Source organism: Sinohyriopsis cumingii, chromosome 3 (assembly GCF_028554795.1).
Source record: "Sinohyriopsis cumingii isolate HCF-2022 chromosome 3, ASM2855479v2, whole genome shotgun sequence".
NCBI lineage: Eukaryota > Metazoa > Mollusca > Bivalvia > Unionida > Unionidae > Sinohyriopsis > Sinohyriopsis cumingii.
The window spans coordinates 88,730,696-88,753,730 of NC_142963.1; the positions used below are offsets into that span (position 1 = coordinate 88,730,696).

General features: G+C 35.6%; 1 protein-coding gene across 2 annotated transcripts in view; it reads right to left on the reverse strand.

Moving 5' to 3' along the window:
• The window catches only part of LOC149803260 (calcium-activated potassium channel slowpoke-like), a 346,338-nt gene that overhangs the window by 108,828 nt on the left and 214,475 nt on the right, over positions 1–23,035 (reverse strand). For both annotated transcript variants that reach the window (XM_089952911.1, XM_089952912.1), the window contains exons 12-14: positions 17,415–17,527; positions 8,738–8,896; positions 3,100–3,176 (exon numbers count right to left, since the gene is read on the reverse strand). In XM_089952911.1, coding sequence (XP_089809037.1) covers positions 3,100–3,176; positions 8,738–8,896; positions 17,415–17,527 — 349 coding nt within the window. The remainder of the gene's footprint in view (positions 1–3,099; positions 3,177–8,737; positions 8,897–17,414; positions 17,528–23,035) is intronic.

A 23,035-nucleotide genomic window follows, 5' to 3' on the forward strand; every position in this document is an offset into this window, starting at 1 on the left:
ACCTGGATGATGGCCAACCTGGCAGTTTCTCCTATATGCAAATTTTACCACTTTTACCAATTTTAACAAGATACACTGAAGCAAAGTCAACTTATAAATCACAAATACAGTAAAACCTGTTATGAGAGACCGCCCCTTCTGCCAACCAAAAGTGGTCTCTCAAGACAGGTGGTCTCTCATAAGAGGTGTGTGAAAATGGACTGGTTTTCAGGGTCAAGAGTTAGCATTGTTGAAAAATAAATAATACCCATACTCACTGTACATGTATCATATCCTTTATTCATGAATCTTGTTAAACATTGCATGCATTCCTCTCAAAATATCTTTATATAATAAAGATATACATCTATCAAACAACGAGAATAAAATTTATATTTCAACATCACATTAATATGTACAAAAAATGAACAGTTAGATATGATGTATATATCTTATTTTATACACTTATTCACTTGTTTTTTTAAAAGAAATCCATTATACTTCTTTGTTGACATGTTTTACTCAGCTATTTGGTCTGAACATGTATCTCAATTATTGCCTTTTCCTGAATCAACTTTCCACTTACTGGTATGTTTTTACTCCTTGCAACACAAAACCACTCCCATACTCACTCGTTCAGATCTCCGTAAACTGTCCGTCGTGCTGTGGCATATTTCCTCTGTGCTTGTGCACCTTTCTGCCATTCGTTTCTAATGGACTTCTTGTCTTTGATTACATTTTGAACTTGCGTTTTACTGACGCTTAAGCTGACTGCTATTTTGCGAGTGGTCTCGCCTTTTTAATTTCTTTCAATGACATTAATCCTTTCTTCCAGTGTTAAAATTTTTCTTTTTTTCAGCAGAGATTCTGCCGTTGTTATTAGTGTTGACGTTATAAAGACTATCGGTTTTGATCAGGTTTTGGGGAATTGTGGAATAAATATATATTATGTACCAATGAATGAAACCAAAAGACATAATTAACTCATCAAGAAACAATACATTTATTCTGAGACGAAGTTTAAATCAACAGCGTTATAGCTCGATAAACAAATGTTCCAACCATCTGCACCCACGTAAACAGATTGTGGCTTGGTGAAACACTAACAAAAGAAATAAAAAATAATTTAAAAAAAATCCGGAAATGATTCTCACTTACTAGAATTAAAGACAATGAGCTCATTCACCCTCCAGGCATTATGGATTAACTGGAAAGCAAACGACGTACTCAAACCAACACTGAAGCCCTTTCAAACGATTTCTCACTTGGACATAAGGACTAACAGCGTTTTGTGAGTTTTCATAAAGATAAAGAAAAAATACAAACCTCTAAATTGACTGCGTATATCCATCATTACTCCCTTTGATCTTACTCTTACTGGCTATTCACATGACTTCGGCACTACAATGGCGGTTAGTGACATGTACTTTAGTCTGGTTTACTGCAGTTTACAAATGACACCGTACGCTGGAGTTGTAAATTTCACAAAACTGGTACTGTAGCAAGACAAATTATTTTTAAATACTTTATTAGAGCAATCTTTGCTATTTATGCAGTCTTTGTTACAAAGGATTAAATGATGGTTAGAGGTGTTTATCCCGATATATGTATCCCGATATATGGTTGTTCAACTATAGTGTTATTTAATGTGCACTTTGTTTGCATACTACATTTATCCCGAGCTCTAGTGTTTACAAAGGATTAAGTTAAGGTCAGTGGTGTCAATCTGTTTTGATTTTTTGGCGATGCGGTCGTTCATAGCAGTGTCAAATTGCATATTTTGCCAAGAAATCGCGGTCGCTGGTCGCGTTCAGCAGGTGGTCGTTCATAACAGAGCGTTTATATAGTAAAATCGATCCGTGCATTACGATTGTGGTCGGAAATGACAGGTGGTCGCTCATAGCAGAGGTCGCTCATGACAGGTTTTACTGTATATATACTAACAGAAAGCTTGAATTGCGTTCTGTTTATGTATGTAATTTTCATAAAAGTAACTGAGATTCATTGAATTTATTTCAATTTTCAAATACCATATAAAGTCAATGTGAAATCTGCCCGCCGACCACAAATATGGTGGTGGATGATGTCATTCAGTAACTATTGATTGATTGACAAATAATTGATGCCCTATTTTGTTGTAAATACATGGTCTCAAGCTACCAAACATGTAGCAACTATTTTTCCCATGTTTTATATCTCATATAATTTCCTGATTCTTAATTTGAAAGGCATTTAACACTGTTTACTAAATAACATATTTATTCTGAATTAGGTTTTTGAGGGCCTATAAGCTGCATAGTAAGGTGGTAATTAATGTTTGTATAGATGGTATAGTAATGCCAGGTGTTCACTCATGTACATTTCTTTTGTGGGAATGGAGATGCTACAGCATTCACAATGATCATTCTTGGCATTTAAACTAATTGCTAACAATTGTTGCAGTTTATTTTTTTTGTGGTTTATTTTCTGATGTTAGTATTGTTGTAGAATTAAATAAATCATAAAATTATGTGAATAATGCTTAAACTTAAAATTCTTTAACTGAAAAAAAAAATTCTTTGATGTTTGATAATTATTTAGTTACTGTAATATCTAGGGGTGATAAAACAGATCATGGCTTCTGTGGATTGCATAAGATATATCTATTTATGTAGGATTTTTTAAAAGAGAAATGAAAATCGATAGACATAATGTAATAATCAGTGCAAAAATTGAGAGATATTATGTAAGCAGGAGGTAGGAATGGACTGACCCCCAAAATCGGGAGTTTTTTTCCTCCCGGCATGAGAGTTGACAGGTATGCTTCAAGCAAACATTTGCAAAAATATCATGCACATCACAATGAAAATCCAAACCTTCTGCCAAGATTCTCAGAAAAGCTTAAACTTTAACTATGGTTTCATACTTACATGACAAAATTACTGGTAACATTTAATATTTATCAATATATATATATATGTATCTGAAAAGTGATCCATGTATCTGCTTTGCAAGTGAGACAAAAAGGTTTCCACTTTAATCCCACCTTTTCAGGATAAATACTAAGATGCTAAAGAATATGTTGAGACTGACATTTGTTTTACTGACCTGTTCCAAACATTTAGGTAACTAGTAACTTACATGGTCTACAACGGCACTTTTTTATGGCTCTCGGATCAGTTGCTGCTCCATGACAAGCTTTACAGAAGTAAAATGCCCTTCAATAGAGAAATTGATGGTATGAGTTCAAATTGTCAAGAAACTTACAATTAAAATTCTTTAATTACATTATTGTATTACTTACAATGATATACCAATATCATAATTTTCAATAATGTATATATGTAATAACATTGCATGACAAATAATGTCAAAACATGCAAAGAAGAAGCAGTGACCAAGGTATCAAACATGTTACATAGTAATTTCACTATATTATTCTGCAGTCTGGTCAAATTAAATCACTATTTTTCAAACAAAAACTTATATTTATGCTCATCTGAAATCAAACTTATGAAACTAGTTGAATAATTTTGATCTTTTGCTCCCCAAGGCTCACAAAAGGTTTTTTTGACACCTTTATAAATTTCATTTGGCATGAGCACTCACGTAAGATCCTCCATTTTATTATGTTCACATGCACAAAACAAATATTTTATAAACATATTAACACTTATTTAAACAACAAAAACAACTTGAAATTAAAGGAAACCAGCTTCTAATTTTTATATGTGCCATAAATGAATTTACTGGTGATTATGGATAAATAAAACAACAAATATTTTTTCAAGCCATTGAGAGTCACATTGATGGATGAGCTGTAATTCAATGGTCACATCCATCCTATTGCCCATAATTTCATCTGCTTATTTGCTATTGCAATAAAGATTATTTTGGAAATGTTAAAACAAACATCACACACAAATAAACTATACAGCAAATAGTCGAGATAAACTGATGTCATGGAGATGCAAAGTGAACCATTTTATAAAGATATTAACTTTGGGCATAATGCCTTTAAGTATGTCATGATAAGTATTACTCATTTGTTACATGCAAACAACTTTATTATGATACTGAGATACTGCTATGACGTACTTTTAATCGTGTGTTAATTGGATTATATCCAAATTATCTAAAATCTATCAAAACTTCAGGACACTTTGAACCAGCTGACACCATGTTGCATAACTGGAATGGACTAAGCATCATTAAGGTACAGACTACATTTGCTTTCACAGATAAAGAGCTTACAAAAAATATGGAAATATCCTATCCACCAGAAATGTCACTGAGTGTGGAAAAAAAAGTGAGAAATGATTCCTAAAAGATGGTTAGAAAGCAAAACATCATAAATACGACATTTTCTATAAATTTTACATTTAATAAACTCAATTCATCAAAAGTAGTTCATTTTCCTTCATGAGAACAGTCAAAAGAGTATAGTATAATAATAAGTTTTTAAGATGGTTACTATAATGGTCATGTTAGACATCCATGGGGAACCATTTTCATTTAGAACCAACCAGACCTTGGGATGAATGTTTGTCTAAAATTTCATGGGAAATTATCCCAGTAGTTTAGGAGTAGCCATAACAAAATTGTGCTAACAGACAGCTGAGTATTACAGGCTACTGCTTAGCTGTTCTGATCTATGAGGAGTAGGGTTAACATAACTAAGCCCATTTTACTGAAACTTCCATACCGAAAGGGACCCCATGAGGTGATGCACAGATCATATGACTGGTCAGTATGCAAGACCAAAGTGATGTTCCATTCATGTTTTTACATGCTTCCACAGTTAAAACGTTTTTCCTTGTGTTTATTGTCTTCATTGCCTTATCAATACTAAGCTTTAAGAAGATATGACTTGAGTTACTATCTGTTAAGTTTATTCTGGACAGAGTTTCAATGATTCTGGCCTGTATCAATTTAGTGTGCTAGCCAGGGCTGTACCAGAAATTCCTTAATGGTAGATGTTGAGCTGTCTACAAAGAAACCTGAAAACCAGCCTCGTGTGACTGGTAGACTTTTGCATGAAACTTTGGAAAATTGTAAGCAATTAGAAATGGATAAAGAGCTACATTCTAGGAGAAAACATAATGCAGCCATATCTAGTGCTGGTATGGTTAGTGATGAAGAAGTCATAGTTCTGGGTTATGCACAGCATTCATTTACATCAGCAGCTTCTGGACTAGATTCAACCACTTCAACTACAGTGATGTCATGCATGGGTCCATGTGACAGGAATTATTCATTGTTGTGTAGCAAACAAATAATATTGTCAGCAATAAGCTGATCTCTTACAACAAATGTTTGCTAGCCTAACTGGTTAGAGTATCTGTGTCAGATGTGGAGAGGTTGATGGTTTGAAGCTGCCTAATTCATATCAAAGACGTATAAAAATGGTACTAGCAGCTGCCTGACTTGGGGCTCAGCATTAAGAGGTTAGTTTTAAGGTCTGGTCGGCCAGGTATGAGGATACATTAATGGGTGGGACATGATGCCTCAAGTCTGTGACATAATACCCCAGTGCTAAATATCACTATAAATGGCAACACTGCAGATATCATAGCAATATGACTGAAATTGTTATAGTTATGTTAAAAATATAAAACACACACATAAAACAGCTGTCTTGTAATGTGACATCACTATAAAGCCAAATGTTGGCCATTGCCTAAATAACGTTCGCATGACCAGGCATTTCAAACACTCCAAGTGGTTGATGGCAATGAGGAATAACATTTTTGACAATGAGGTCTCAGCAACATGGGGGGGGGGATGAGGATGAATTAGATGAAGTGTCAGCCAAGAAGATTAACCACTTTTAGATCAGCTACCAAAACAGGCCTTTTTAGGGTAACATCAGCCCAATCTGGGTTACAACAGTCATACCTTAAGGTACAAAAAAAAGCCTGACTGGAAGAAGCAGACCAAATGGGGACAGGGCTCGGCTCAGCAATCGATGCTGCCACTATCAATACCTCCTCTGTAAGTATTTATCTGGATGCTTTTGTCCATAACTCACTGCTGAATATGTGATTTCTCTCCAGTGTTATTAACATCCCTGGCAATGTCACTGTTGCCAAAACAGAATTGGAAAAAACTTACTTCTAACACAAGGATTTTAAATACTTTATTTGGAGTAAGACATATGTCAACTTTTCAAAAGCCAAGTAGGAAGATTTATTAAAAAATTAGGGAGACTGGGACCTAAAATCGGGAGGTTTTACATGGCATTTTTTAAGTCTGTTTTCACTAAATCTTGACCGATCTTTCAGGTCCAATATGTTAAATTCTCAAAGAACATGTTTTTCCCTGTGATGTGCCTTATTTTCCCTGAAACATGCCCTCTTTTCATATTCTGGTAGCTGTGTCCAAACTGCACAACAGGTTAAGGTGAGTCTTAAGTAAACAGACAAGAAAGCCAGTGTGGCTATTTAACAGTTTATCATTGCAATTGTCTTGTAAAAAGGACAAGCCCTCAAACATATTACGTAAGCACCAGCAATTGATTGGCAAATAAAGTATGCCCTATTTTGTTGTAACTAACAGTGCCTAAATACATGTATGCTTGTGCTATTTTTCTCACATTTTATATCCATCCTTATTTCCTTTTTGACAACTCCTAAGGCATTTAACATTGTTTATTAAAACAAATGTACTGGTATTCTGAATTTAGTTTTAAGGGCACACATTCTTTGTTGCATTTTTTTCCTTCTCTTAATCTAATTAAGATCATTAATGTTTGTATAAACAATATAGTAATGTCAGGTAGCTCTTATGTGGGGTGGGGTGGTTTTAGCTGATTTGGGCTGATCAGCAGGAGGACATTGGTCATCAGAAGAAAGACTGTCACACATTACCTCATTAACCATCTATGTGCAGTATTCACACAAGGTTAAATTTGCAAGAGAGATGACAAGTGGAATTTCTGTTTACATAAACTAGAACTATTTCATGTGTTGATGGTGTTCATTATTCAGTGTGAATTCATAATGGATTTTATGAATTATTCATTACAAAAGAAGCAAATTGGTAAGTAAATCATTTATTTTTACCTTTATGCATGAGTTTTATTTCTGCATGTAGCATGAAATTGATACCATTATGTAAACAATTTTATTGAGAACTATTATGCGAGATTTCAGAGTAATTAAAGGAATATATATATTATTTTTAAAAATGAATTTATTGCAACTAGCCCCCTCTGTACAAATCTGCAAGCCAAGTGCTGTCAATTAGTCTTAGGGATACAGGCACTGGTAGGGCTAACACTGCTCTAGGTGATTTCTCTGCAAGTATGCTGTAGGAGAATGCCTAGCTGTTTGGTTCAGGGGTTAATGGGTTAAATGCCAAGAACTGAAAGCTGCGGTTTTATCACTTTACAGTGCTTTTGCTCTGGAATTAAGGGTCAGCATGTAAGACGACTAATGGACAATACTTTGGTCATTTTGTACATTAATAACATGGGGGAGTAGAGTTGTTGTTGTCGTTGTAGGGTTTAATGCCATTTTTCAGCACAAGATAGGCTATACATGGTGGCCAGTATAAATGATGGAGGAAGAACCTGTGAAAACCCCGGAAATAACCACCAACCCACAATAAGCTACTGGCAAGCTTTCTCACATACCCACATTGGCTGAACTCAAGACTCAAACCCATGCATACAGAGGTGAAATGGCAGTGATCCGTAATGCTAAGCACTTTAAACCACTCGGCCACTCGGGGCCACCAAGGAGGTAGAGTTGAGACACTCAGCGATCTAGCCTTTGCAATATGGGAATGGTGTAGAGCAAAAGATATATGGCCAAGCTCATTGAACTGAGTGTCAAATTTTCAATCTCGTAAGTTAAACTTTGATTCTGAATGAATGCTGCAGCCAGCAGTTTTCCAGAAAATTGAGCATATATTTAGTATATGTGATGCTAAACTTTCTGCCTGCAGACTTAAATTGTCAGCTGCCACTTTTCATATCAACCTGACCCCCCAGGCTTCACTTGCTAATGCCTTTTTCTCTACCTTGGAATAATTTCACTCTGCCATATGCTTTTCCCCCTTTCAGTGTAATCTGAAAGGTTCCACCATTCTAGAGTAGTCAGACTTGGTTCCCCAAACTACTGCCTCTGGTATCACATCAGTCATACATAATGCTCAAAATATTGGAGATTCTGTTTCTTTGCTTAAATACACCCCTTAATGCACCCATTAAAAAATCTCTGCTTGGGAGTGTTTCAATTATCAGGCAAGCCATGAAAAACAGAAACCTACTGCCAATTGGGAGTTAGTGATATTTTATACTCCAGCTGGAGAAAAATCAATACAGTTGCAATATTAGAGATCTCCAGCAATTTATGTAATTTTTTGACAAAAAAACCCAAACCAGATTAATCCATTTTTCACATCAGTAAATTTTGTCCCCTACCAAATATGCAAGTCATCTCCAATGTCTGGTCCATGTCTGTGATGAAGAACTAAGAACTGGTATTACTCTGAGAACACCAATTTTCTTCACACCAACACAGACCTTAGACACTTTCAAACCATATTTGATAGACCCCTTCCTTAAGCCAAGTGCAAGCCATCCACACTGTCTGATAGCTGTTTATGGTAGAAAAATCTAGTCATGGTGCTGAAACAAAATAAGGAATATATGGAAGGATTGATGGATGAACAGATATATCATAACTTACTATTTGCTGTCTTATGGAAGGCATATAAAAAGAGGGTCAAGAACTGACTTCAACCAATAAAAATTATATTCCAAACTCTGAACCTTTTGACCTCCTCTGCTGACTCAGCTATGAAGAAGCCCTGAGTAGCATTTTCAATCTTGACCTTTGGGCCAGGGTTTATTGCCAGAATGCTCTCCTTGCCATCTTCCTGACGGACTTCAATTGCCAGCAGCAGCAATTTCAGCTTTGCAAAACAAAGTCTGCAATTAGAAATGAAGATGATGTTAAGTATTCAGCCATGAAATGTAAATCATAATTTTAAATTATTAACAGATATTCTGAATGGGCCATCCAAAAATTTCAGTTTACTAACTGCCCTGATCATTGTTTGCAATGATTTTGGTTCAGAAGATTTGTGGAATTTTCAATCCTAGACCCACAGAAATGGATGTTGATTTACAGACCAGAGTGTAAATTGCCCAAATTCCTCACCATATGTCAAGGTGCGAATCTCTCACTCAACAAGAATACAACTTGCCTGCTCTAGTGTGGCATCATCCAGAAATCTTGCAAAGACAAAAAAACATTAACTGTTAAGCCACTGTGACCATAACAGCAGGTCATTGTGGTGATTTAAATATCCCTAACATAAAGACACCAAATTTAATGACTAAACAAATGACAGTATATAAGGAACCAAGTTAAATACAAAACTTAAACTTAATTGCTGAAACATGAAAACTAGGTTTGTCCATCAAAGATGAATACATGCAAGTTTTATAACTTTAGCTCAATGCATCAACTTAGCACAGGGTTGCATCTAGAATTTTAGTTAAATTTAGGTACTGTAACCCTTAAAGTTGAAAAAAATGGGGATCAATCTGGTCCTAGTTGAAACCTTTCAACAGAGCATCCAAAAAGTGTCTACCATATATGCTCACATATAAACCCATTTGCATATAAACCAACCACCAAAACTGAATAGGTATAAACACTAGAGAGTGCATGACCCACATATAAGCTGACCTTAAAGTCTGAGACGATATCACAAGATGCACGCAGTAAGTTCTAAATGCATTTATTTAGGCAAACTTACATTAGCAAAAATTACCCGTATAAGTCTCTTGGGGTTGGCATGCATGGTTATTAAATAAAAATGATATAAATTTGTTTGAAAAATCAAGAAATGTATTTAATTTTCTGCTTTCGTATTGCTTTTGTCTAATTCAGATTTGTGTATAACTTGATCAGATGATGACAAGAATTGAGTGTTTGTGGATTGCTGTAACACTACCTCTCTCTTTTGACTCGATTGTTTATTTATGTATTACTGCTTTAGACTTTTTATATCAGTGCATCAGTAAGTACATTTTTATTCTGCCCTGAAATTATAAATACATAGCTCGTTAAAATATTATCCTAGTATGACAACAATGAACAACAATAGGGTTGATTCAATGCTTGCAATTAGGCTTGTGAGTGTATTTACATAATGGCACCACTCATGTACATTGTAGGTATGAACACGGACTGAATGAAGTACATTCCACTGAATGAAGTACATCCCTTGGATTAGAATCATAGGCACCACTGCATTAAACTTTAATGATAAATCCAAAATACAAAAAATGAAGTTTCAGAAATAATGCTTCGAATGATGCTAATACCTTACAAAATGAGTTGTAGTTTGCTTTTGATGTAAGTGACCTTACACCCCATTTTACAAAACTACAGTAATTGTCCTAATATCAGGAGTGAAAGGCAATTACACATCAAAGTACTGTTATAGTTGCCAGTCAAAATTCCCTCTTAACTCAGGCCAGTTTCAGGGTTTTAATGATTAACTGGCCTGTTTGCATGTCAGAAAACAAGACATCTTTGTCAATTATAAACAAAGCAGACTTTGAAACATCCAGCTTTCCAATGAATGGAAAATTATGACTTTGTTCAGCCAAAACACAAATGTAAAATAGATTGATGATGATCTTAGTTGATCTTCGTTAACCACACCACAACTTCTACCACACATCGTTTGAACTAGTCCAAGCCACACTTACACTAGAACAAAAGTCAGTCCATTTTTTCTGCCTATACTGCCCTCCTCCTAGCAGAAAAAAAAACAAGCTGACCGAATTACTCTTTTTGGAGCAGTTTCTGAATCTCCTGAGTATCACAATTTGATAGGTGGCAACCTGATTATTCTTGGAGATTTCAACTTTGACTGTCCCAGAAACCCAAACACATCAAAACTCCAAGATAGCATTAATGTTTTCAACCTCAGTCAGTTAATCAACCCACCCATAAACATAGTCACATTTTAGACTGGATTCTTCATAGACCTGATGATAATATTCTATGTTCCTCCCTGGTATCCCATGAACTTGCATCAGATCACCTCTGCATTATATGCCATCTTGATGTATCAGTCCCAAATCCTCCACCTTTTTTTTCTACTAAGAGAAACCTCCATATGATAACTATAGAACCAAACAAATGCATGATATCCAAGCAAACATAACAACTTGCTTACCTCCTACAGCAGAACAACTTGATAACTGCCTGCATTCATTGCTTGGCAAACATGCCCAAGCCACCAAGTGCAGAGTATCAATTCAAAAGTGTTCTCCATGGTATAGCAGTGTTAGGGACCAGCTTCGCACTGCTAAAAGAGTCCGCCATAAAGCTGAGAGGCTTTGGCTTTCCACCAGACTCACTATTCATAAGCAAATCTATGAAGCCGCTAAGAAGAACATCATAAACATAGTCCATGCAGCGAAATCAGCCCACTACACTACTAAGATTGCGGAAAGTTCCAGCTGCAAAGAGCTCTTTGAGATTATTAACAAGCTAATGTCAAGGAACAAATGTACACCACTTCCAACTATCTTCTCTCTAGCTGACCTTCTGGACCTGTTTGCAAATTTCTTCCGTGACAAAGTACAAACCATTAGAGATAAGCTTGCCAACACAATTTCAATTGACTCATCATCACCATACAGTTGGGATACAGAATTTGAGTGGCAACCATTAGCAGCATCTGAACTTGTCTCTATGGATTAAGTAAATACAATTGTGATGAAGAGTGTACCAAAGTCATGTGAACTTGATCCGATCCCAACATCACTGCCGCTTGAATGCTTAGATCCAGTATTGCCTTCACTAACTGATGTTATTAATACCTCTCTCTTATCCGGGGAATTCCCATCATTTTTTAAAACTGCCATTGTAAAGTCTCTGCTGAAGAAACCAACACCTGACCATAATGATTTAAAGAACTACCGCCCAGGTTCTAATCTCCCATTCGTATTAAAAATCTTAGAAAAGGTTGTTCTATCCCAGCTTGTATCTCATCAGAATTCAAACAATCTTTTCAGTCATGTACAATCTGCATATTACCCTTGCCACAGTACTGAAACTACTCTTCAAAAAATAGTTAATGACATTCTCTCTGCTTTGGATAGCGGACAGATTTCAGTTTTCACCCTCCTTGATTTGTCTGCAGCATTTGATATAACAGACCATCATATATTACTTCACAGTCTCAAGCATGTATTTGGCATTCATGATACAGCATTACTGTGGTTCAAGTCCTACTTGGTCTGCAAAAGGAATACACTCCAGCCCAGTTAATCTATGTTGTGGTGTTCCACAGGGGTCTGTTCTTGGACCTGTTCTCTTCATTCTATACATTCAGCCACTCTCAAGTGTCATAGATCATCATCCAGTGTCCCACCAATTGTACGCTGATGACACCCAAATATACAAATCTAGCCACCCAACTGAAGCTGATGCTACCATCCAAGGTGTAGAGAGATGCATTTCTGATGTGAAATCATGGATGACATGTAACAACCTGCAGATGAATGAAGATAAAACTGAGACCATTCTTTTCACAACACAAAGACTTTCTCAGTCACATCCTTTACCTCAAACAATAAATATCAGCAACACCAACATTAAATTCACAGTCAGTATGAAATCTATGTGTCACTTTGGACAGTACTCTCACGTTGCACCAACATGTCATGAACATATGCAAGGCTGCATATCTTGACCTGAGATGCATCAGCTTCACTTGCAAATATCTTTCAGCTGATGCCACTAAAACACTTGTATGTTCATTAGTACTTTCAAGACTGGACTATTTTAACTCAATTCTGTCTGGTTCATCTCAATATATACTCCAGAAGCTTCAAAAAATTCAAAACACAGCTGCCTGGATCATTCTTAGAGTACCACAATCAGAGCACACCTCCCTGCTGCTCTGTACCTTACACTGGCTATCCATTCAATCCAGAATCAAACACAAAATTTGTTCTTTGTGCTATGTTTCACTGATGGACTCCAGTCCAACATACCTATCCGACCTCACCCATGTGTACACACCAGCAAGATACTTACGCTTCTCTTCTGACAATCGTATACTCATTATTTCCATTATGAAAACGAAGTCATATGGCCAAACAACATTCTTTTGCATACCAGGGTCCAGCAATGTGGAATGAATTGCCCACTGAACTTAGACACAAAGACACAGTGATCCCATACAAGAGTGCTCTTAAAACTCACTTATTTCGACTGCAAAAACAAACTTAAAAACCTAATAATGTTCCCTACCTTAAATATTTTCAGCATGTTTTTTATGTTTTTTAATTTCATAGTATTTGCTTTTTGTAATAATATCATTATGTATGTTTTTTTTATGTTATAGGTGTTGTCTAATGTTTTAAATCGCTTAGAGCTTCTAAAGATACAAGGTCCTCATTATTATTATTATTATCTATATTCAGAATTTTAGCCTTTATTATTACCTTCTGTTTAGCCTTAATTTTTACCATTCTTTCATGAACATGTAACAGTTATGCTGGTTGTGCCTTGCACAACTGAATGTGTGTACCTTTTCATAAAGATTACCTTAATATATAGCATTGCTTATATCACTCAAAAACAGTAACTCTTGAGCATGTGGATCGACGTAAATGAAATGGCTATTACTGACTAGCTTAACCATTATCTAGAAGAATGCGATTTGGTCGAAAAATTAATAAAACAAAATCTACATCTAATATGTTTGGTAATGAACTAGGATTAAAGTGATGCTAGGCATGATTTGCACTGTTTAAGTACTGTACATTATATTACATCCAGGAAAACATGAAAATCAACCCGTGAATTATGAAGTATTAATTTACCTATATTTAATTTTGTGTTGGAGAAATCAGAAAATATGCACAAACAAAATAATAACAAAAGCAATCATAGTAGTTTATAACAATGTAATGAGCGTTGGGACACAGAGAATGTTCTTTTTTCTTCACATGCATATACGTCTTAAGACATGGAAAAAATTATTTTTTAATTTCCCAAAATTTACATCCATTATGGTAGTCAACAAAAAGTCTTTGAAAATTTAAAGTTTAGACCTTGGCCCCTGGATAAGTCAATCTCCCTTCTTCCAGGCCTTTATTTTTTCCTAAATTATTTGGCTTATAGGCAGAGCTCAGAAGTAGGGTACTACCTCCTGATGCATAAACGTGGTGACAGAGTTAATGAGTTATTGTTGTTTTGGGATGGGTTTTTATACACTTGCCAGTGAAAAAGCTATAATCAGGCTGCATTGTCCCAATACTGCCAATCACTTGTATGTTCATTCTTTTTCATTATTGAATTAAAGTTAGGCACACTCAGGTAGCTGTGTTTTTCAAACTCTGTTGGCTGCCATTTCAGTTGTTTGAAGAGTGATGGAAGACTAGGAATACCAAAGTAAGCTGAACTAATGATGCAGTTTCCTTAGCAAAATGAAAATGTCTTACCACATTAGGTCAACTGTGATGAAATAATTTTTTTTCATTAAAAAAAACCAACATCTCAACCAAATTCAGCATTCCCTGGCTACCACTGTTCTACAACCAACTGAAATTGTGGTCTACAACAGCAACATTATTTTTGATGTGATTAGGCCTGCACCAATTCCAAAATTTTCTGGTAAGTGTTCAATTTTAGAGAGATTTTCACACTCAAGTATCCCAGTTGCAACCCTATTAACATACTCACTTGAGTGTGAAAAGTTGATCACTGTGACTTATTTTTGAACATGGTGAGCAGTTTCCTCCATGATGAAAAGATCCATCAAGTTTCATAACTGTATCATTATGGGATGGCAAAGTGAAGGCTGTGCTAATTGCAGCTGTATCATGTGGATACTACATAAAATACAGTAGGATAGGCTTAAGTAGACCTGCAGTGACTCTTTGGTAAAGGCATTGGACTCATGACAAGAAAGGTGCAGAATCAATTCCCACCATGGGATCAACCCTTATCAGCTAATGTGGTGTCCTTGAGCAAGTCATTTTACTTGTCTCAGCATGATATAACATCAAATTGTGGTGGAAGCACTATGAAACCATAAGCCATGAAACAGACCTCACTGCATCTCTAGTATACCCTACATCAAACTTCATCTGATTTAACCATCTGAGGTTACTTAATGACTCCTGTTACAACAACCGAATTCATTTCCAACCATTTAGTAATAGTAATGAATCTGTTATTGTAAAGACCAGGATTTAAATTCTTTGTAAAACCAGCATGTATAAATGTCAAACCAGCAAGAATAAATATCCAAAATGAGTCTAAATACAGATCTATACATCATGTCTAATATGATTTTTGCACTGTTGTTTAATTTCAAATTCTCTTAAATTTAAAACTTAATTCTCCAGAAATTAAATGTTTTTATTCTATCCCCTGACATGACTATAAAGATAAAAGTCTGGGAAATGACAAAGTCATTTTAAAGAACAATATATATGGCAAATATACATGATTGTTACCAGGAAATTGCTGTTGGAGTCAGAAGGTGAATATTCAATTACAAATATCAAATTTACTACTGAAAACATTTATTCCCATAAATTTTCTGTCATTTCATTGTTCTGTTTTAAGGTAGTGTTACCCACAGAATCCACAAAAAGGCATGGCAAACAACCTCTCCAAAGGCACCCTTGATTAACTTTTAAAGAGACGCCTATTTTACCTCAAACCTGGCGTTTTTCTTGCTGTTGTGGGTTGAAGCCATTTTTCAGCACATGATTGGATATGGTGGCCTGTTTAACTGGTGGAAGAAGAACCTAGGAAAACCCCATTAAGAACAACCAGCCAACAGGAAACTACTGGCAAGCTTTCTCACATAACCACATGGACTGAGCCTGATTCCACGTGGACAGAGCTGAGATTGCAGCGATCAGAAAAGGCAAGCACCCTAGACCACTCGGTTACCATGGGCCCCTTATCTCAAAGTGGCTTTGAATAATAATAATAATAACAACAACAACAATAATAATAATAATGGTTTATTATTATGATCATTATTATTATTGTCAATATTATTCTTGCTATTCTTTTTTTCCCCCTCTATTATTATCTTTTTCAAGTCTTTGTTGTCCTAAACAAGTTTATACATAGCTTACAAAGGTTCCAGTATAAGAAGTCATACACTATTATCAAGTCTAACATTTGATAATGACTGAGATAAGTAAAATAAAAATAAATATCATGTATATCAAAACATGCTTCAAAATCAGAATAATCATGTGATGTTCAATATATTCACATTGTAATCACTGTGAAAACTCTTCTTCAGTTTACAGTTACAACACCTGCAGTGACTGTTACTTGCCTAACAAGTGTAGCTTTTTCAATGAATATTAATAATCTGTATGTCAATTAAAATAAAAAACTTTAACAATAAAAAGCCATCAGCTGCAAAGACAATTCACCTAAGACCAGATAATTCCTTGATCATCAACTTACCTGCATGTCAAAAAATGGACTATTTAGTGCATACACTGCCACAAGGACACAGATCCAATAAACAAAGTGTCCCTTATGCATCACCACATGGTGTTAACCAGTAGTGACCTGCAATCTAAGTTTGAGTATAGGTATAATGATACCTCAGAATTTAGAAAATGTTGTAATTAAATTGAGCACATAAACAAATGTTTACATTTGCAAGAAACAAAAAGGGGAAACTTTTAAAGTCAAACTTGGGTCATAACTCAATCAACATTCATTTGGAAAACAGTGAAAATCAAATTTCCCCAAATCTTATTAGTATAAAGCCTCATTCAAATTGAATTTTTATCCATGAAGTCCTTCAATTACCAAGCAAAAACTGAAAGGCAAAGTTCCAAGTAAAAATAAAACATAATTCCATACAATTTTGATGCAAGTGATCAAAATCAAACTTTACCTAATGTAAAGTCTCATACCAGTGCAAATGAAAGAGAAAGTACATGTATTCAGTTAAAAAGGGGTCATAACTCCAGACGTTTGCAAGAAAACAAATAAAATCAAACCTGGCCTAGGTCATCTTAATGTAAGTTCCATACCAAATTTAGTTTATGTCCAAATTCAGTCTCCTTCAAAAGTTACAGAGCAAAAAGGTCAGGGCAAAGGTTCATAATATAAAAAAATAATTGCCAGAAAATGGTGAAAATCAAACCTGACCTTTTATTCCTTAATTTAAAGCCTCATGCCAAATTTGATTTTCTTCCATTAAGTCTTTCAGAAGTTACTGATGGGCATGAGACTTAATAAGAATGGCATGGATGGACGAACATGGCTAACACTATATGCCCCACTCCACTAATATGGCAGATGTGTACAAATAAAGTTAAAATTTATGAAGAAAAGATAGAAATGTCCACTCATTGCAAATGTCAGTAGCAGGAACTGAACCCAGAACCTCTCTGACTTAATATGGGTGACACTTACTCTGCTGCCTCGGGGAAGGTGAGGGCATTAAAGGAGCTGGACAAATATTCTGTGTACATCTCCATGGCAGTCCCACGCATATAGTCGTTCTGCCACTGTTGCATATCTGGTGACTGAAAATACACAAATTATATGACCTTAAGGCAGAGGTAGGCAAACTTCCCAGTGCAAGTGCCGCATACACAAATTTACACCTTGTCGCGGGCCACATAGTTCATTAAGTAAAATAATTAATATTTGAAATAGCAAAAAACAAAAGTTTTTTCTAAATAACAACATAATTAATTTTCAGTTGTTAATATGTTGTTAATATTTGAAAACTTAAACTTCAAAAGAAGCATATTTATTTGATAAACAGAGTAACATAAACAGAGTCAGTGCGAATGATGACTTGTTCCTAGGCCACATGAAAACACTTGGCAGGCCACATGTGGCCCGTGGACCATAGTTTGCCCACCCCTGCCTTAAGGGATACTGTAACTATTTTTTCACATCTGCTGATGTATATTGGTCATTATATTGTTGCAAATTAGTTTCACTGGAGTCACATTGGCAGAGGTAACAATATCCTGTTCAAAAATTTTGTGACACAGAGATCTAGTAGATGTTAACACACTGCATAGCCATCAGCATTCTAACAAACTTTGAAAACAATAGCCAAAATATAACTTCCTGTGACAGTTCTATCTTATAGAGAGTTGTGATGATCTGAATCACAAATTTTGTTTAACATAATATCATTGACTCTACTCATGGAAATTCTGGTGCTCAACCATTAAAAAACAGTTGCTAATCAGAATTCCAACACAAAGACACATTGTAATGCATTTTCTGCTTGGTACATAAATCAAAATTCAAAAATAAACTACTGGAAATGCTTATGACACAACAATGTCATGATTTGATGTAACAATATCACAAAGGATTAAATTTTGACACATTTTCTTGGATTTTTAAGGACTCGAAAATATAAATAGTGGTTCTGGCCAGAAATTATATATATGACAGTAAAGCCATCATCTATTACAAGGTTTTAATACCCTCAAGCAATGTTTTGGTGACAATATAACCTAAACTATCACTCTATGCAGGTTGCAACAACATTTCATACCCTTTGGTAAATTAATTTGATGTAAAATAGTTACTTTTTGTGATGATAATAGCAAATTTTAAGTTGTAAACCATAATAAAAAAATCATATGAAACTTGGAAGCTGCAACCCAATTTTTACATAATGACCAATATTTATTCTAATATGGCTAGTGATTAAAATCATTCTTCTTACGCATAAAGTCATGCACCAAATATCTACTTACTTATAGAAAACCTTGTTTGATCATCGAGACCATCTTCATCAATAAATTTACATAATCTACCCTGCTCTATATCTGCTAGAACACGATGTGTCAGGCAAAAAAAATATTTTTAAGCCCCAAAACCCCAGCACAGTTGTGCTTCCAAAAATGCAATTTTCAGTAATATCTGTAGTAATAATAATAAATGAAAGAAATACCTTTCTTGATACCATGATAAATGCCTGTAACCTGTATACAAACAGAAAATAGCTGTGCTTAATACTTATGGAAAATAGACTTGGGGCAGTTTATACTGTTGATTGTCACAGATGTGATTAAAAGGAATGTCAGTCAGAGATAAACATCTACCCTTGCATAGATTAGGTATACATTGATTGACATTAGAATCCTTTGGGGAAGAACCCATTAGGCTAATTTGCATAGGTAAAAATCACAAAGTGGAATTAACAACCAAATTCATTTTAAGTTATTAAATCCATGAGATGTTGTGCTGAATTAACAAGGTCATTACTCTTGTTACCCTGAATGATAATGTTTAGGCCATCTTTATTAAGAATACTTGGTAGTGTGTAACCAATAACAATGTTTCTTTTGAGTCAGATTTTACTCCTTACATACAATTCATTTTTTATGATAAAATGTCAAAATGCTTCTGTGGATAGGATCAACCATCAACAAAGTACCCTGCAAAACTAAACTATCAGTCTCCTGTTCGATAGAGTTTATGAAGTGCACGTGCACGAGAAAGCATTATTAACAGTCACACTATATCTATCAATACAGTAAAACCATCCATCATCAGGAGAATGCACAACTGAAGAGCTCAATCCTAAAAGGTAAGTAACATTTTGCATTCTAACTTGTGAGGCCACTGATGGTTTGACACATCATCAGCAGTGCAAATGCAGAAAGATCATTTTCAACACTGAGAAAAAATTCAACAAGATCTTTGGGAAAGTTTGAACAACAATTATCATCCAGTCTCTGATGCACTCAATGACATCACCTTCAAACTACTGAAAGCCGCAAACACTGTATTTCTCTGTCTCAAAAATGCATCAAGACTATATTCCACTATCTAAAGAATGCATCTAGTTAACATATTAACCCCTAGCGACGAGTTAACGTGCATTTTGATGATGTCACCAAATTTGACTATTCCTAGCATATTTAATCACTTGTGCATGGACATTGCACATAAATTACAAATTTAGCCATTCCTTGATGATTTATAAAAAAAATAAAAATCCTTGTTAACACATTAACCCCTACCAACGAGTTAACATGGCAGGAGGTAGTAGCCTACTGCCGAACTCTGTAGCATCATGGTCATGCATGATACACTAAAGTGGGTGGTAATTATATGCCATCTTGACATATCAGTCCCTACCCCTCCACCATTATCTGCTACTAAGAGAAACCTCCGTATGATAAATAGAACCAAACTAATGCACGACATCCAAGCTAACCTAACAACTTGCTTACCTCCTACCGCAGAACAACTCGATAACTGTCTGCATTCACTGCTTGACAAACATGCCCTAGCTACCAAATGCAGAGTATCAATTCAAAAGTGTTCTCCATGATATAGCAGTGTTAGGGACCAGCTTCGCACTGCTAAAAGAGACTGCCGCAAAGCTGAGAGGCTCTGGCTTTCCACCAGACTCACTATTCATAAGCAAATCTATGAAGTCGCTAAGAAGAATGTCACAAATATAGTCTATGCAGCAAAATCAGCCCACTACACTACTAAGATCATGGAAAGTTCCAGCTGCAAAGAGCTCTTCCAGATTACTAACAAGCTAATGTCAAGGAACAATGTACACCACTTCCAACTACCTTCTCTCCAGTCGACCTTCCGAACCTGTTTGCAAATTTCTTCCGTGACAAAGTACAAACCATTAGAGATAAGCTTGACACCACAATTTCAATTGACTTGTCGTCACCATACAGTTGGGATACAGAATTTGAGCGGCAACCATTAGCAGCATTTGAACCTGTCTGTATGGATTTCGCACGTACAATCCTGATGAAGAGTGCACCTTAGTCATGTGAACTTGATCCAATTCCAACATCACTGCTGCTTGAGTGCTTAGATCCAGTATTGCTTTCACTAACTGATGTTATTAATACCTCTCTCTCATCCGGGGAATTCCCATCATTTTTCAAAACTGCCATTGTAAAGTCTCTGCTGAAGAAACCAACACTAGACCATAACGATTTAAAGAACTACTGCCCAGTTTTGGATCTCCCATTCATAACAAAAATCTTAGAAAAGGTTGTTCTATCCCAGCTTGTATCTCATCTAAATTCAAACAGTCTTTTTAGCAATGTACAATCAGCATACCACACTTGCCACAGTACTGAAACTACCGTATTTACCGCATATGTTGGGACACGATAAAATAATAATTTTTTTTCCTGTCCCAGAACTTATGGTGAAACATTTTTTCACTTTGTCATATGTCCCAAGACTTAAGAAATGAAATAAATTTGTATTGCATTTGTGCTCCCCCCCCAACTGCACATCGCAATAAAATAGATAAATAAAATGTTTAATTGATAATAAAAAGAAAGAAACTAACCATGTGTTGTTATCATTTATTCCTTTTTTCAACATGAGCATTAAAGAATAAAATATTTCCACGAAATCCATATAAGTAGCGTAGGCTTCCATACTGTAGCGTGTATCAATTATGTCCGATACCACACACCATGTTGTTCATTGACATGAACACTGAGAAACAACTGTGTGTGGTTGTGCTCAAAGGTTTGATCATGTTTATCCGACTGAAAACTGGAGCCAACAAAATCGCATACAAGAGGGAAATAGTCAACTGATATCTTGAAGATGCCATTCACACATGACACGGTGTTGGGTGCAAAATAATCAAGATTGAATTATATCCAGGTCTACTGTATGACAATATCTCGCAAAAAAAAATCATCATTTCAAAACACATTCACTTGAGTGCAAGTGTCAGTCTTTTCACCAGCTAGGGTTACATAATTATCCTTACTATACCAAGCACATATAAGCCCTGGTGGTGAATAAACACGACTGGCAGCAAGCAGTTAACTCCTTCTTTGAACCTAAACAAAATCACGTGATGAATTCGTGATGGCCAGAAGAGAAACAGATCATTTTGCCGACAACATGATCATTAACATGGATGAAACTCTAGTGTACTTTGATCGCATTCCTGGATGGACTGATGATAAGATGGGCTTCAAAAGTGTGAGAATTAGCAAGACTAGTGCAGATTTTAAAAAAATCTTCCTTTTGTTCTTGCAGTTTCCACTTCAGGTGGTGTGTTGCCTCCAACAATTTTTCACGGTATGAGAAAGTTAAAAAAGTATTCATGTACCAAAATAATAGACCGTACATGTACAGGAGAAGGGTTGTGTTGATGAGATGCTGCTGCAGTGGATTAAAGAGTTTTATCTCAAGTACAGTTTTATATTTAAAAAAAAAAATTTCAGTTGGATTGCAATTTCCGACGTGTAATTTTCAAATGATTTAAAAGGTGTCCCACAACTTATGACTCGAAAAAAACGATGTGTCCCAGAACATACATTGCACAAAATAATTACTTTTAAAATTAATTTATGGTGTCCCAACAAATACGGTGTCCCAACATATGCGGTAAATACGGTACTCTTCTAAAAGTAGTTAATGACATTCTCTCTGCATTGGATAGCGGAAAGATTACAGTCCTCACCCTCCTTGATTTGTCTGCACCATTTGACACAATAGACCATGATATATTACTTCACCGTCTCCAGCATGTATTTGGCATTCATGATACAGCATTACTGTGGTTCACGTCCTACTTGGTCAACAGGACACAAATTGTATCTGCAAATAGAATACACTCCAGCCCAGTTGATCTATGCTGTGGTGTTCCACAGGGATCTGTTCTTGGACCTGTTCTCTTCATTGTGTACACTCAGTCGCTCTCAAGTGTCATAGATCATCATCCAGTGTCTCACCAATTGTACACTGATGACACCCAAATATACAAATCTAGCCACCCAACTGAAGTTGATGCTACCATCCAAGGTGTAGAGAGTTGCATTTCTGATGTGAAATCATGGATGACATGTAACAAGCTGCAGATGAATGATGATAAAACTGAGGCCATTCTGATCACAACACAAAGACTTTCTCATTCACATCCTTTACATCAAACAATAAATATCAGCAATGCCAACATTAAATTCACACAATCAGTACGAAACCTAGGTGTTACTCTGGACAGTACTCTCATATTGCACCAACATGTCATGAACATATGCAAGGCT